At 37.1% G+C, this 16,693-nt stretch overlaps 1 protein-coding gene across 1 annotated transcript; it reads right to left on the reverse strand.

The window, feature by feature from the left end:
• Positions 1 to 3,561: 3,561 nt before the first annotated feature.
• On the reverse strand, positions 3,562 to 16,116 carry LOC134648249 (polycomb group protein Psc-like). Its single transcript, XM_063502736.1, has 10 exons — positions 12,551 to 16,116; positions 10,493 to 10,646; positions 10,094 to 10,187; positions 9,740 to 9,914; positions 8,624 to 8,790; positions 7,758 to 7,914; positions 7,074 to 7,212; positions 5,997 to 6,312; positions 5,082 to 5,168; positions 3,562 to 3,698 (listed from the first exon to the last, which is right to left on the reverse strand). Exons 1-10 carry the CDS (start codon positions 15,899 to 15,901, stop codon positions 3,566 to 3,568), a joined length of 4,773 nt encoding a protein of 1,590 aa, XP_063358806.1. The 5' UTR covers positions 15,902 to 16,116; the 3' UTR covers positions 3,562 to 3,565.
• Between the last annotated feature and the right edge of the window lie 577 nt (positions 16,117 to 16,693).

Raw genomic sequence — 16,693 nt, forward strand, 5'->3', positions numbered from 1 at the left:
GCGCCATGGCTACATCTGCGGTAAGGGGTTAATTTATTTATTTGATATTAGATATTACACAACATGAATTAACTATTAACAGATTCAAACATAATTACCTAAGATTACAAAACACCAACTCACCTTAACAAACATCCAACAAAACATGTCAAGGCACTTCACGCTCCTTTCGTTAAATTGGCAAATTTTGAAACAGGCTACAATTTATAAACAACCGTTAATTTTTTATGTTGAACAGTATATAGTTAATGTACCATTTAATGATGATTAGAGGTAACATTCAAGCCTGTGTAGGATAAAATGTCCGAGTAATATGTAACCTAAAATAAAATATTACGGAACTTTATACTTCATAGCCTAAGAAATATTATTGTGAATGTAAAAACAAGTAAATCGCCAGTACAAACCACAAGCCACAAAACAGTAAGTTAAAAAACGAATGTTTTGGTCGTAACGGAAATGACCAGCGCAACGGCATCTCAAAAACGTAACGCCAACGGCACGCTTCATCACTTTAATGAATAAGTTTTTCAGAAGAAAAGTTTTTTCGGAAATTTTAACTATAGTTCGTTTTTTTTAGCATTAGAAATAAGGTAATTAAACAATCTTGATGTGTCTTTTAATTGAAAAACACATTTTAAAAATAAGTTACGGCAAATATGTAACAATTATGAATCTAATACGATCATTTTTCTACTCCAGCACTTAAATGTGTCAATTAAATGACTGACAGTGATATCTAAAGCAATGTCATTTGAATGCTTTGTCTATAGGCTCATAAGATGACTGCTAGCAGTCATCTTATGAGTATAATACAACTGCTTTTTTTTTTTAAAGATACAAGTTCCGATCAACTTGATTGAAAGAGGTATGTTTTCATTTACAATAACAACTCTTTTTTTTTTTAAATAATAACTCATTTTTTTTTAAATAATAACTCTTTTTTTTTAATAATAACTCTTTTTTTTAATAATAACTCTTTTTTTTTAATAATAACTCTTGTTTTTAATAATAACTCTCTCTTTTTTTTTTTTTTTTTTTTTTTTTTTTGCTGCAGCTGTCATAGAAAAAGTAATGTATGCAACAGCTCATAATTGGTTCTTAAAATTCTCGGGTCTTTTTTTACAAAACTCGACTTTTTTTTTTTTTTTTTTGCTGCAGCTGTCATAGAAAAAGTAATGTATGCAACAGCTCATAATTGGTTCTTAAAATTCTCGGGTCTTTTTTTACAAAACTCGACTACGTCTCGTTTTGTAACTTCGACCCTTGAATTTTAAGAACCCTTATTATATCACTGTTGCATAAACTACTATTATATTCTTCTGCTTTCATAAGCAATAGTTTACTGATTTTTAAAAAGCGTTTTTCAATTAAAAAACATGTCAAGATCGCTTACCTTCATCGATATTAAACTTTCGTGAGACATATTTTAAACTGTTTATACGACAACGGTTTCACTCACTCAAGTGAGTGAAAGTGAGTGAGTGGTTTCAAGTGAGTGAAACCGTTGTCGTATAAACAGATCGCTTACCTTCTTTCAAGTTCTTTCTAATGCTAAAAAAACGAACTATAGATACTTAAGATTTTAGTAAAGAATCTGTCTCAAAAGACAAGCGAGATACAATTAAACCTGCGGGCGCAGCATGGTTCCATTTTTATCGCCTGTTACTAATGCCCTCACTTTCGCACTTACATACTTGTTAGAACGTGACAGGCATGGTGACAAGCGATAAAAATGCGACCTTGCTACCGTCGCTAATGTCAAACTTTTCTGACTATATTTTGTTCATAGTCAAAAACCTGGCATACAATATCAAAATTTCATTACTATCGTGTGTTTTTAATGCCAAAGGCAAATTGTATTTATAATTAATCACAGCATACAACTTCACAGGGTCAACATGTTATACTTACACAACACAATAAAAAAAAAAACAATAATTTAGTTAAAAAAAAATAGTACATACCTATTCATAAATGCCTACCATTAGCAGCAATAGCAGCCTTATAAATATAACGAAACCTAGCTTTCCAGTTTTATTTACGGAACCTGGAAGGGTCTGTATACGAAAAAAAGTGTCACTAGGCAAAAATTATTGTTATCAGTGCCGATGGGACGAACACAAGTCGGTTTGTACCCTTACCATGAGTTTCTCGAGGTCTTATTCGGTACCGCTTGAACCAATGGGTAATGTGGAATTAGTAATTTGGATCACTCTATTACTGATCTGTTAATTTAATTTTGTACTAATCAGATCCGTCTGTTAATTATCTATATCATAATGTCAAATAACATTAGGTAATAAAGCCAGAACGACCGAATAATGTATGAGATCTGCATCTATTTCAGCTGTCAAATTCGAGACACATTTTTTTCTTGGACTATTCCTCTAAGGCCTAGTTTTCCTTCTGGGTTGCAAGGTCAGATGACAGTCACTTTCTTAAATACTAGTACCGACGCCAATTCTTATAAATTAGTTCTCAAGAATCCCTTAAGTGAACCCTAGGTTCTTATTAGAAAATAACTCTTTGGTCGGTACTCGGTATACGAGCCACTCATAGCCGGGAATTCCGAGACATCGGATTTTTCCATTTTTCTTTTTGAAGTGAAAACTTCTTTAGCGGCGCTGTGCACTTTTTGAGGTGGGGAAAAAATGTTAAACTCGCGACAGGTCACGTGACCGTAAGACGGACACGTGACCTGATCGAAAAACTGTTACAATGTCATTGAGTTCTCACTTCTGCCGGCACTCCCGGAGTGCAACCCGTTTTTTTTTTAATATACATATTTGCTGACAGTAACAAGTCAGCGTCGTTAAGTCTATAAATACCCCGCCTCTCGGCGTACTGACTATCAGCGGACGCATGATGGGTGTCAACGAGTTAATACCATAGAAGGTAGGATCCTATAGAAGTGGTATACGCGTGCCTCCGTGAGGGACAAAACATAGGCAATGCGACACTATGGTTGGTTGTATTTATTTGTTGCCCACCATAATACATACTAAATTTACGGTGGAGAATAAAAAAAATGTGAGACTGTGACAAGGACAAACAATAATAGCGCTTTCGCTGCTACTCCTAGTCTTTTAGTACTGAAAGATACATAAGACTATCCCGTTCGGTCATTTCCCCCACCCCTCATGCATACCCCGGCCGGCGAGAGCAAAAATGCGTCTGCTCCTAGTGCTTAATTAAATATCGACTATTCTATCGACATATGGATGTCGATAGAATAGTCGACTTTTAATTAAGCACAATTTTTTTTTTTAACTGAGCCATTAGTATTTGTTATTTATTTCAACTTGATACCTCCACGCGTTTCTAAGAATAACCCTAAAACAACTTTAAACTGAATAAATACAAACACTTGGTTTTAATTTTGTTTACAACAATAATTAATACTTCTGCATATCATAACGGTGGTCCAGTACATCGTGTTGTTTTTATCGACATCGACCAAAGTGTGTGTCCTCGCACTATTAAGCTGTCAACGCATTTTTGCTCTCGCCGGCCGGAGTATGCTCATGCCAGATCCAGTTATATACTAGATTCACGGTTAATACTAACAGTTGGTGCGGCAGCTGGCGTCGGCGAGGATGGCGGCCATGAGCGGCTTGTCGCGCAGCGCGGCGCGCAGCTCCGCCTCGTCCCACTGCAGGCGCAGGCGCCGGGAGCGCCCCGCGGGACCCGTGCATCTGAGCAAATAATAGTACATTATTGTCGAGGATCGGAAGTAGCTACTTGCAGGCTGAGGATTCGTTTTAAACGGACGACCTTGGGAGTCCGTTTAATTGAATCCGAAGCCAGCAAGTAGCCTTCCAGCCGAGTCATATATAGTGCTTTTCTCAAAAATGGTGCAAGAAATAGAAATATTTTACAGAAGCAACGTTCAAATTTTCACAGAAAAAGGTAAAACCATTAAAAAGATTTGCTTGCCGCCTTTGAAAAAAAAAAGTGTATTTTTCTGCTGAAAATACGCCAACCTATTTGAGACACCTAAATAGTCGCGGTACCAACATTAAGCCTGTAATAGACTAACGCACCGCACCGCGACCTTAGAGTGTCGCACCCATAAGTGAGAGCGAAAAAGAGATATCTGTTTCTCGCTCTCACTTATGAGTGCGACGCTCCAAGGTCGCGGTGCGGTGCGATAGTCTGTTACAGGCTTTATAATAAATAAATAATGTTTGGCTGTTTAAGGGACCTATGTCTTCATTTGATATGGCCATTTAAAGTTTTAAAAAGTTTGGAACTCGTTAAATAATGGAATTTGTATGCGACATTGCAGTCCCGAAATCGAGACTGCAATGTTTTTACCTTTTTTTAATTTTTTGAATGACCATAAACTACGCATTTCGCGACCTATTTTTTAATCGGCAACGTCGACTTTGCAGTCAATTTTTGAGAAAATAATATTAATGTATTCACTGCCAGCATCCCGCCAGGCGGGTGCACTGTCCGTTTTCGCTACACACGGTTTTTCCCATGTTATCGGCTACGCTCGTAGCGCGTCGCAAGCGCTGGCACTGAATGTGTTAAACGGGCTAACACAGATACAAAGGTCTACGAGGTATGGTGCAATCACATGATACGCGTTCGTGTGACGCTCCGGTGTGCGAGCGGGACAGCGCTATGCACGTAGCCGAGGTGAAATAAACAGGGCAATGAGGGCAGATCCCGGATCCCGTGCTGCACTGCAGCAGACCTTCCCTAACATTTTAGTGAATAATGATTGGCATTTAAAAAAAATTGAAAAATAGGAGTCAGCGAGCAAATAGTCAATGGGGTTGGTCGGTCGAAGTATTTAGCAGATGGCGCCATCATAGCTTGCCCTGTTAATCCCTAGGATTGTGTAATTTTTTTTAATGCCCTGGATGCCAGCCCTTTAAGCCAAATCTCATAGAAAAAGGGGCAAGCTATGACGGCGCCATCTGTGCAAACCTTTGACAGTTGCCAACCCCATTAAAAAAAAAATTATGAATATCGATTCCATTTCTATCCAAAATTAAAAGCTTCTTAGAGACCTAGATGAAACACTGCGTAATAAGTAACAATAGACAGTAGGTAATCCAACTCACCGTAACGCCCCACGCGCCTCGAGTAGAGTACACGCGCACGACATCTCGCTCATGTCGAGCGGCGCGATGTTGCGAGCTGCTGCCACTCTGTATACATACAAAAATGACCAGGTTAATTTTATTGAATCACTAGCGACCCGCCCCGGCTACAAACGCAGACAACAAATTATAAACAAACCTTCCTCTTGAATCACTCTATCTGTTAAAAAAAAGCGGCCAAGTGCGAGTCGGACTCGCCCATGAAGGGTTCCGTATTTAGGGGATTTATGACGTATTAAAAAAAACTACTTACTACTCTTACTAGATCTCGTTCAAACCAATTTTCGGTGGAAGTTTGCATGGTAATGTACATCACATATTTTTTTTAGTTTTATCATTCTCTTATTTTAGAAGTTACAGGGGGGGGGGACACATTTTACCACTTTGGAAGTGTCTCTCGCGCAAACTATTCAGTTTAGAAAAAAATGGTATTAGAAACCTCAATATCATTTTTGAAGACCTATCCATAGATACCCCACACGTATGGGTTTGATGAAAAAAAAATTTTTGAGTATGGGGAACCCCCAAAATTTAATGTTTTATTTTCTATTTTTGTGAGAAAATCTTAATGCGGTTCACAGAATACATCTACTTACCAAGTTTCAACAGTATAGTTCTTATAGTTTCGGAAAAAAGTGGCTGTGACATACGGACGGACAGACGTAGTTTTAAAGATCTAAGTATACAAAGGGACAGACCGCGGGAAGCGACTTTGTTTTATACTATGTAGTGATTAAAAGTTAGAGGAATTTTCAACTATAAACTCTTTTTATAATTTCTATTGGAAATTATGTAACGACACCTATGTGATCAAATTCATAAGGGATAAGTCTGGCCAACGGACAACATCATACATAATGATAGAAAGATACTCACTTTTTATAAACATCATGTAATTTCCCCATAACGATATCCTTATTTTTCCCCTTGAGCATAAGCATAAGACTGCAAAGTATCAACTTCTGTTGCATCGGGAACCCCTCATCGACATCTGATTCTATGTTCTTGGAGCCTCCGTACACATCGTTCAGCACTTCCAGGACTTGCTTCAGCTCCACTGTGACCGTGCAGTCTTTCATCATGGTGTCCACGGATTGGTTCTCGGGGAATTTACTGCGTTTTGCTAGCTCGATCACTCTGCGGCCTATGTCTAGGGCTCTTCGCATGTCACCAGAGACGGCGGCTATTTTGGCTAAAAGAAAATAGTTAAAAGGTTGATTTAGACATGATAGCGACCCGCCCCGGCTTCGCACGGGTTAACAAATTATACATAAACCTTCCTTGAATCACTCTATCTATTTAAAAAAAACCGCATCAAAATCCGTTGCGCAGTTCTTAAGATCTAAGCATACATAGGGACAGACAGACAGCGGGAAGCGACTTTGTTTTATACTATGTAGTGATGAATGAATGACTCTGAAAATGTGTAAATAGTGTTGATAATTATTATTAATTGGACGGAAGAATCTTTGACCGCTGTGGAATATCTGAGATGCATTTATATGAAATTTGGTTAATCCCTACTTATGGCCACGTTAAATTTAGTAATACTTCTAATAAGTATGCACGGTGAATGTTGACTTGGCATTGGCAATTAAAAAATCCATATCCAATATAACAAATTGTTAAAACAAATATTCAAAGTCAACGTTTTCTTTTATGATGTGAACAGATTTTATAGTCGATTGTCTATTTATAATTATACATTGCCAATTGTCTATTTTTTATGAATAGTCCCATTTACATTTGTCATTTAAAGTACTTATATAATTTTTTGACCTTTGCACTTTCGCAGTTCGCATCTATGATCATCTCGCATATTACGAGACCAATCCAAAATAATGAAAAAATCGTCCCATTTAGATTAATTAGTTAAAAATAGACCAATGCATCTATTCAGTCAATGATAAAGAACGAATTTTTCCAAAATATTGAATTGACATGTATGTATACCTGCCAACATTTGTAAGGCGACGGGCGAAAACACGTTGGTCTTGTCCGCCTCGCCCAATATCTTGGTGAATATGTTGATGATCTGCTGCTTGGTGTACGGCGCGAAGTGCAGGGTGCGCGGCCGCATCGAACAACGCGCCTGGAAGGGAAAATTATATTAAAATATACTAGCGACTCGCCCCGGCTTCGCACGGGGTAACAAATTATGCATAAACTTCCTCTTGAATCACTCTATCTATTAAAAAAAAAACTGCATGAAAATCCGTTGCGTAGTTTCAAAGATCTAAGTATATAGGGACAGACAGCTGGAAGCGACTCTGTTGTATACTATGTTGTGAACTAAATAGCATGTATTTTGAATAAGTAGAATTATAGAGGTAAAAATTGTACTGGATAACCGTGAAGGGAGTTGATTATTTCGTGTTAATGAGGTTAAACATTTCGAGTTATGGAGGTTTTGGGCTTTGAAGGAAAGGGAATTGCTTTTTATTTCGTGTTAACGAGGTTTATTAATTTATTTAAACTTAATTGCACAGTAAAAAATTGTACAAAAGGCGAACTTAATGCCAGAAAGCATTTTCTACCAGTTAACCCTCGGGCCATACAGAGAACAAGCAGTAATAGGTGCAAGAAAAATTCAAAGGTTACTAAGGTTCGAGTTATCGAGGTTCCACTGTATTTTACCTGCAATCGCGGAAGAGCACGCTCGGTCAAGTCCAGAGCATTGGCCACGCCGACCAAGACCAGACGGGACCCAGCCAGCGCCGGCCACTCAAAGATCGTGTACAGAACTGACTGCCGCTTGCTGTCCAGCTGGTCAATCTCGTCCAACACCAGTAAGCTGGAGAAAGATGTTGAACAATATTATAAACTGAAATAGATGTCTACAACAAAAACCGGCCAAGTGCGAGTCGGACTCGCGCACGGAGGGTTCCGCACCATCAACAAAAAATAGAGCAATAAAAAAAAACAAGCAAAAAAACGGTCACCCATACTGACCCCGCCCGACGTTGCTTAACTTCGGTCAAAAATCACATTTGTTGTATGGGAGCCCCACTTAAATCTTTATTTTATTCTGTTTTTAGTATTTGTTGTTATAGTGGCAACAGAAATACATCATCTGTGAAAATTTCAACTGTCTAGCTATCAAGGTTCGTAAGATACAGCCTGGTGACAGACAGACGGACGGACGGACGGACGGACGGACGGTCGGACGGACGGACAGCGGAGTCTTAGTAATAGGGTCCCGTTTTTACCCTTTGGGTACGGAACCCTAAAAAGTGACCAAGCCCTCTAGTGGCCACTAGAGCAAATAATTGCTTATGTGCCGGAAATGGTTACCTACTGTGTTACAAATTCCAGATTTAATATTTTACTTCTATTACACTATCAGTATTTAAATGAGGTTAGTACTAGTTAGATAGGTTAGTTAGTTAGAATTTAATTAACGATTTAAACAATCTGTAACGAAAACAGGGCTGAATTCATTTCAAAACATCTTACCACTAATTCTGAAGGTTCAAAGGTATTAGTAACATTATATTACTTACATCATCTTGTGTTTTTTATTTAAATATTTTTCTATAGCAGCCAAGCATGCCTTCTCTGTTGAACCTGAAGTAGACAGCTGCAACTCTTTGCAAATTCTGCTGTATATGCTCGCGGCGGACTTCATCATAGTGCAGTTTACATATACTTGTTTAAAGCCTTCTTTGATCTGTAAACAATTTTTAATTAAAAAATTACAATACATAATAAAATACGAGTTTAGTTTTTTGTAATTTCGGTTGAGATTCGGCATTTTGCGTTTAACCTGTCCTGTCCCACAAGCATTGACTTAAAACAAAAGTTGCTTTAATAATGAACGTATGGCCCTATCCTTTTTTGACCCAGATATGAGCCGTACGAGAGGACAGGTTAAGGGTGGTATTCCATATGTCCAATGTGTATTGTCTCACATTTTGCTTAGTGAGAGTAAAACGCAATAACATTGGACAGGTGGAATAACACCCTAAGACGCACACGGGCAAGTCTTGGTAGCTCAGTTGGTAGAGTGGCGCTTGTATGCCGATGTCAGGACCTCGAGACCCGCCTGACGCAGAGAATTTTCCCATTTTTCCCTCACTTGAATGTTGTTGAATAAAAAAAAAAGAAATTCGGAAAAAATTGTGTTGTTCAGCCCTAAACTTATTGGCTAAAGAGATGTCCAAATCAGAATTACATATATCGTTTGCCCATAGTGATAGGCTCTTGACCATATTCTCAGCTTAGACTTGTAAACATGTAGCTTCATAAATTGAGCCACGGAGATTAAGGTAAGATAAAATTTATTTCATTGAAAAATATACAAAAATTAAAACAATCATAATACGCTTAAATAGTTACTATAGCAAAGCTCACACTTTCCCATAAAGTGGGACAGGCCACTAGCGTTATTGGCAAGGTGCGAAGTCGGTGGAGGGAGAAGTGACGCTTGGCACAAACACACGTAATCTTATGGAATGTCGCACATTAGTGCTAGCGGCAGCCGTTGGAACTAATTTTATTACATAAGGTTTAACGTAGAAAAGCCCACAAATGGAGGGCAGCACCAGTCGTTCTAGCGAGTAGGCTCGTTTGCTCCAAATTACCATTTTGATAGAGAAATATTGTTAAACGAAGAATACCTTTGGCGAATTCAGTAAGCATGATAAGGTTGCCGTTTTGCCTGTGCCGGGTTGCCCAGAAACGTATAAAGAAGCAGATTCTTCTTTGTCAAGGCTCTCTAAAAGGAAGTTTTGCAACCATTCAAATTCTTCTTCTCGACTAGGAAGCGGTCCTGAAGTAACAGCATTTCGATTTCTGAAAAATTACAAAAATCATATACAATTATTCCGCATTTTCTTGTTAATCATAATCATCTGCTGGCACTTACCGATGTGCCATTGCAAAAACGGACTGTAACATGTTTTATATGTGAGCCAGTTCTTACAGATTTCCCGTACATCATAATTATTCTATGTTTTTATTGTAATACAAACCTCTCGTCAAAGGATTCTTCACATTCATCTTTAGACTCGACGATTGAAACAGACTTCAAGGTTTTTCTGGATATTTTGGGAGCAGAGCAAGAGTCTGAAATAATGAATCTAAATTACTATAGGATCTAAGTAAACTAATCTACTTTAGTTTAAATAATATGTACTCAATTCTGAGTCATTTTCCCCAGAGAATAAAGTCCTATATCCATCCTATATCATTTGGTGATTACGAAACATTATTCGCCGTGTCGAAAGTTACACGTAAGCGTTAACTCAGAATAAATAAAACTGCTTGCAATGTGACACTTGCACACCTGCAATATGAATTTTAGCATGTCATCTGATCTGTTGCTGTCCCAATTTGAAGAAAATAATATAAATAGACATTAAATATCTTACCATTGTCAAAGCTATTTTTGAGATTTAAATCACTGACTTCTGGTAACTTCATTTTGTTAAGAATATTTTCATTTTCATTACATTCTTTGTTTCTCTTATTCAAGTAAGTCCTCTTGCGGGGTTTAAAGGGGATAGCAGTTTGAGCAGCCGACATCTGAAACGTAAAACCTAGTTGAACACCAACATTAGTTTACAAATATATGCAGTGATATATGCAATAAATTTATATATTAAAATAAAATATATACCTTTTTAGATCTCCAATATTTAACACTACAGGACAAGTATTATAAAAAAAATATTTAAGTGCCACCATTTATTACAAATTACAATTCCCATCTTAAGGTCAAAAGTACTTAATCACAAGAATACAGTATGCAATATATGTAAAGTGAATACATAGGTTATGACAACCTAATATGTAAAAGATAAACTCAGTATTAAATTATGCTATATGAAACCCAAGTATAGTAAACATGTAAGTTTAGTAGCCTTACCACGACTACTTTAAAAGTGTCATACTGACATATTCTAACGTCTGCGTAATTTTAACTTACTTTCTATACATCTCGTCATACATTTATATTAGAAAAATGGCGTTTATTTCGAATCTGAACAACATATTAACAAGTTGAAAGTACACTTTTCATTGTCTTGATTCATTCTTTTTAGGAATTCGACTACGAACATATACGCACCCATAGATTGGCTGATATCATTACTAGACGGACTTCCCTTAAACTACAAGGGAAGTCCGTCTACTCGCCGTCTTTTTAAAAATACTAATGTTTTTGCTTAATTTATGATTAAAATGATGTGTCACTATGGCTAAACTATTAATTATTAAATTCTTCATCGTATGCGATTACAAACGGTAACCTAGGTGAATAATTAACGCAACTAGATCACTCCAAAGTTAAAAAAAAATAAAGTATGCCGGTCTTGCCGCCCGCAGTGACGTTATACTTAAATACTATTGCATACCTACTGACTTATAACGATGTGTTATTAATAATAAATTTCATTTCATTTCATTTCGGTCCCACTAATATGGGCTTGCGAGCGCGATGCATATAAAGTAAGTTACGCACACGCTAGCGAATATGTCAGTGTTAAACTGGTGGTAGCCGTACAGGTGAATAAAATTAGGTACTTTGATTGTATGATTGACTTTAATGTATGTATACTAAACATTATAAAGATACTGCTCAATAGGATGATGCTCCTAATATAGGCTTTATAGTTATACAGATACGGTTGAAAATTAAACGTTGAGAAACAATCTGTCAATCACAAATCTTATGTAAAGTATAGAACTATAATAATAATAAGTTTTAAAAGTATTATTCTGCCCTGCTAAGCCGAAAAGCGCTATCTCAAAAGAAAATTCATTGCTAACTTATACTTTAGTTCTATAGCTGAGAATTCCATTTTCAAAATCATTTGTTTTTGAGATAGCGCTACTTGGCTTAGGAGGGCAGTATTAGTTTTATTAAATCATACTTTTATACAATGTAATTCATGATCTTTAGATACAATACAACAGTAAAGCGTTGGATTCATTTGACAAAAGTACATATGTGTTATTTGAAACAGAATTTGATATAAAAATATGTTTCTTCTATTATTCAAGTATGTTTATGAATCTTTGTAATACATTAATTATGTCTACTCCCATCATTAAAATAAGTTTACAAATGAATGTAACACCCTTTTACGACTGATCCTACCTACAAATTACAGTTATTCTTAAGAATATTTAATTTACACACAACTTATTTATGTTAATACAGTTAAGCTAAAACTAGACAAGAAAAATATAACTCGTAAAACAGAAAATATTATATTAGTAACTATTTAATGTATATTATGTTTTCATTAAAATAAATACAATATTAATTAACAATTGAAGGGATGTTTACAAAAACAACATAACTGACTACACTGGTTGACACCTGAAACGATTAACAATGTTCTTAAAAAAGTGTCAACCGCTTTAAGCAGTTATGTTGTTTTTGTAAACATCCCTTCAATTATTTATCTTACATTGAAATTTCATTGTTTATCTTTGTTATTAAAATCATGTTGATTCTGGTGTACAGCATTTGCCATACTTTTGAATAGATTAGCTTTGTACCAATTCATTTCCATCTGATGCCTTAAATGTGCCATTGGATGCTGTGCAATCAACTGCTGAGATGTCATATAATCTGGAGGAAGATTCATACCAGAGTTGGACTTAATAGTAGGTGTTATGGGCTGGCGAATACCAGACAGTTTTAGACCAGATGATAATGGTTTCATTGGCTTAGGACCTGGTTTAGAAGGCCCTGGGGATGCTTTAGGAGATTCATTCTTTAAAGTGTTAAGGTTGGGGAGTTGAGTGCTCGATATTTGATTAGATTGATTAATACTCTGTTCTGATGAACTACTAGCCTGCTTTTCTTCAGCAATTACTAATTTAGGAGAAGAACTAGGAGATCGAGTTTGAGATCTTGGAGAAGGTTGCGTCGGAGTGGGAGAATTATGTGACTGGGTATAGCTAGGAGACATTATAGAATTGCCACTGTTGGCTTGATTCATTTGAAAGGGTTTGTTACCTATGTCATGCCGAACAGGAGTCTGGGATCCACTGGGACTACCTTTCTCATGCTTAACTTGGTTCATACTCGAAGAAGGTATTCTCAAAGGACTTGCACCCGTATTTGCAGGTCGATTAGAAATAGGTGAATAGACATTCCCTTGATTCACATTTGCAGGCAAACCTTTTCCAGGAGGGTTTTGTTTTGTTGCTGCCAAATTCGCAATTGACTGCATTTTTTCTAAGAGTCGTGATTGGTTAGGATGCTGTCCTATTTGACTTTGCATATTATGGGGAGTTGTTAAGTCTAGAGCAGCACTAGGCTTATTTTCAGGAGTCATAGTTACACTACTGGGTGATTTATTGTTTGGATTATTCAGTTTATTTATTGTATTGAATGTTTTTGGAGTAGCAGGAACAAGTTTGGGCACCTGAGCTTTATTTTTTGGGAGTTTGGTTTTTTTATCTGTTACTAAAGTTTGTAATTGTTTCTCAAATGTTTGCTGGAAAGTAATAGGTGAAGCAAAGTTACCAGTTTGCTTTCCTAATTTAGTGTCAGCTATAGGTTTTAAATTAGGTATTGGCCCTTTAGCGGATGTCTCAGAAGATTTGCCTGGAGGCTTTGGTGATGCTGTTGAACTTTCAGGTTTTGCTTGTGGACTTTGCTTGGTATCAGTATTACCTTCAGCTTTCATCTGTTGTTTTTTAGGATTACTATCTGGCAACTTTAATATTTCAATGTAGTTGTGAACAGGTGGACTAGGCACTTTATGAGCTGTGCTACTATTTGCGGAAACTAAATTTTTATTAGTGATATTCTTTTTTGTATCACTTGTGGTAGGCTCACTAGGGCTACGTGGATCTAATTTCTGGTCTGTTAAAGTAATTGATAGTGATGAAGGGATGTTTATTTTACATGAATCTAACAACAAAGATTTCAGCGGGTCACCTGAGGTTTGGCCTGCATTATGAGCACTAAGAGATGATTTCACCTGCGACAATATCTTACTTCTATCTATTGTGGGATCACTATTGTTAGCTAACAGATCCATCCTCACTTTATTAATTGGTTGTCCTTTATTTTGGGTTGCCTGTGTTGTTGGCATGGTAGGTTTTAAATCAGGCATTCTTTTTGGAGGTGGCTTTGGGACTTCTGCAGGCTTTGGGAGAGAAAATTGCTGTGAATCCATTTTAGGTACTTGAAGCTTAAGAGGAGAAACTGTTTTAGGTTGAGAAACTTGCTGTACTGATGCCACTGGCTCATTTGTTGCTTTTCGTTTTGGGGGAGAAACATTAGTTGTACTAGGAATTGTTCTTTTTATTCCAGTACTCTCTTGAGTTGGTTTTGAACCCACAGCGGGCATCTTTTGCTCCTTTGTTGGTGAAGATGATGATGGGGTGTTTTTGGCAGGCTGAGGGCTCAGTTTGTTGTCAGTGTCTTTTGGTTTTGTCAAATTATCAAATGCACTCCCAGACTTGTTGTGAAGTTCTGAAGCTCCAGGAGATGAAGCAGAATTAGAGTTGGCTGGTTTAGTCACACCTTGAGGTATTTTAGTTTTTTCTAACTCAATTTTGAGTCTTTTGACTTCTGGTGCTTTTGGTGGCGTCTGTGGTTTTCTCTTTAAAGTATCATCATCCTTTGGTACTTGACTTTTAACTGGATTATTATAAGATGATGATGATGTCTCCTGCACATTTCCTTTTACAGGAGATGATTTAACCGAATGGCTATTACTTTTGGCTGTTAATTCAAAAGAGTTCAAAAACTGTGACTTTTCTACTTCATCATCATTTTTCTTGGCTGCAGAGTTACTGTTGGTGCCCGACTTATTTTGACTACTGTTGTCCTTGTTGGACTGATTATTCTTGTTTGTAGTTAAAGAACTATGTGACTTTTTGCCGCTGTTATCCTCTGGCATAGGACTGTCAGTACCTGATGATACTTCTGAACCATGATCATTTAGGTTTGGTGCAGGGCTACTAACATTTGTGTCTTCCGTTGGTGTTGGGCTTGATTTTCTGTCTCGAAAATGAGAACCTTTCCTGTTTATATCAAACAATCTATTTCTGATAGCTACATAATCTATGATCTGGTAGAAAAATCTCATTGGTTCATTCCTTTTCCAATTGTAAATATAAGCAATATCCATCAAAGTGTAGTAGTCTGGCAAAGGCACCCTTTTGTATAAAATGTCAATAGCAAATTGAGTGCTATCAATATCAAATTTCATGCTCAAGAATTTCTTCAAATGACTAATATTGACAACCGCAGGACACTGTAGAAACCTCCTCGTGGTACCAGTGGGCGGCTGGGGTTCATTGCTGTCTGACGATTTACTTGATATGCTGTCAGTGTCTGTGGCATCTGCATATTCCAAAGAAAATGAAATGACATCTTCTGGGCTGAAAATGATCCTCTCTGTATCTTCACCTCTTTGCTCTGGCGTCGCGGAAGCAGCCGGGCCCGGTCTAGACGAGTAAAACTGTTGCCGCCTTTCCATTTCTTTTTGGAAAAGCCCTGGTACAAGTTTGTACACAATATCTTGCAGAGCTTTGTCTAGTCTGAAATTTGGCTTTGCAACATTTATCTGCACGTCGCAGACAGGGCAGTAACGGCTAATTTGCAAATGCTTGATTATGCAGCTGCGACAAAATGAGTGCAAACATTCTACGATCGTGGTGGCGTCGATGTAGTAACCGCGACATAGCGGGCAAGTTATTTGCTCATTCACTTCTCCTAACAAAGTTCTTTGCGGCACAACCGTACTATTGTTCTGTTCAGCCATTTTAACGACCTTTTTATCAAGTAATTTGTTGGAAGTTACCATCTTTACAGATGCATGTCCAGCGTCATTAACATGTATAACAGAACTGTTGTTGTATCATCTTAAATACACTACTCACTGTAAAATACACTAACTTTCATGTCGCAATAATAGCGTTTTTCATTTATATTATTTTAAATTGCCTTTTTAATAGCAAAAAATAACAATCAATATTAAAACGAAGCTCCGTGCCGTGCCACAATGGAACTACAAACGACATTACACTTTTTTGCAGAATGTTGGTAACACTGTCAAACTAAACGACAACATAGGTTAACCTAAGTTAAATACATACCATTTACTTAGAATACAAGTGAAATTACATTCAAATACATATTAAGGAAACTTACCTTCACTTATACTTGATACTTCTCAATCACTTTTACGATAAATCTAATTATATTAACAATATCTCGACAAAAATAGATTTGGCGCGAATACGTCTACAGCAGTGATCACTGATCGAATTGTCAAATTTTTTGACAGACATTTTTTTTTCGAGGCAGGCAATTTACAGTGTTACGAGTACAGTCACACACAACTGAATATCTAAAGTGACCCATACATTATCCAGTATTGGGTTTTATGAAATATTAGTGTTGCGTCTGTCTCTTTCCTTTATTTCGCAAGCGAAAGAGACGCAACCACTCTACGTAAACTTAAAACTGTAATATACGGGAGTACCGGATCGTGTCTTCGGTCCTGAGGGCCTACCGCGAACCACGTTCGACGTGTTGCCTCCCTGTCACACTTACGTACGAATTTACAAGTGCGACGGAGAGGCAACACGTCGAA

Source organism: Cydia amplana, chromosome 5, assembly GCF_948474715.1.
Source record: "Cydia amplana chromosome 5, ilCydAmpl1.1, whole genome shotgun sequence".
Taxonomy (NCBI): Eukaryota; Metazoa; Arthropoda; class Insecta; order Lepidoptera; family Tortricidae; genus Cydia; species Cydia amplana.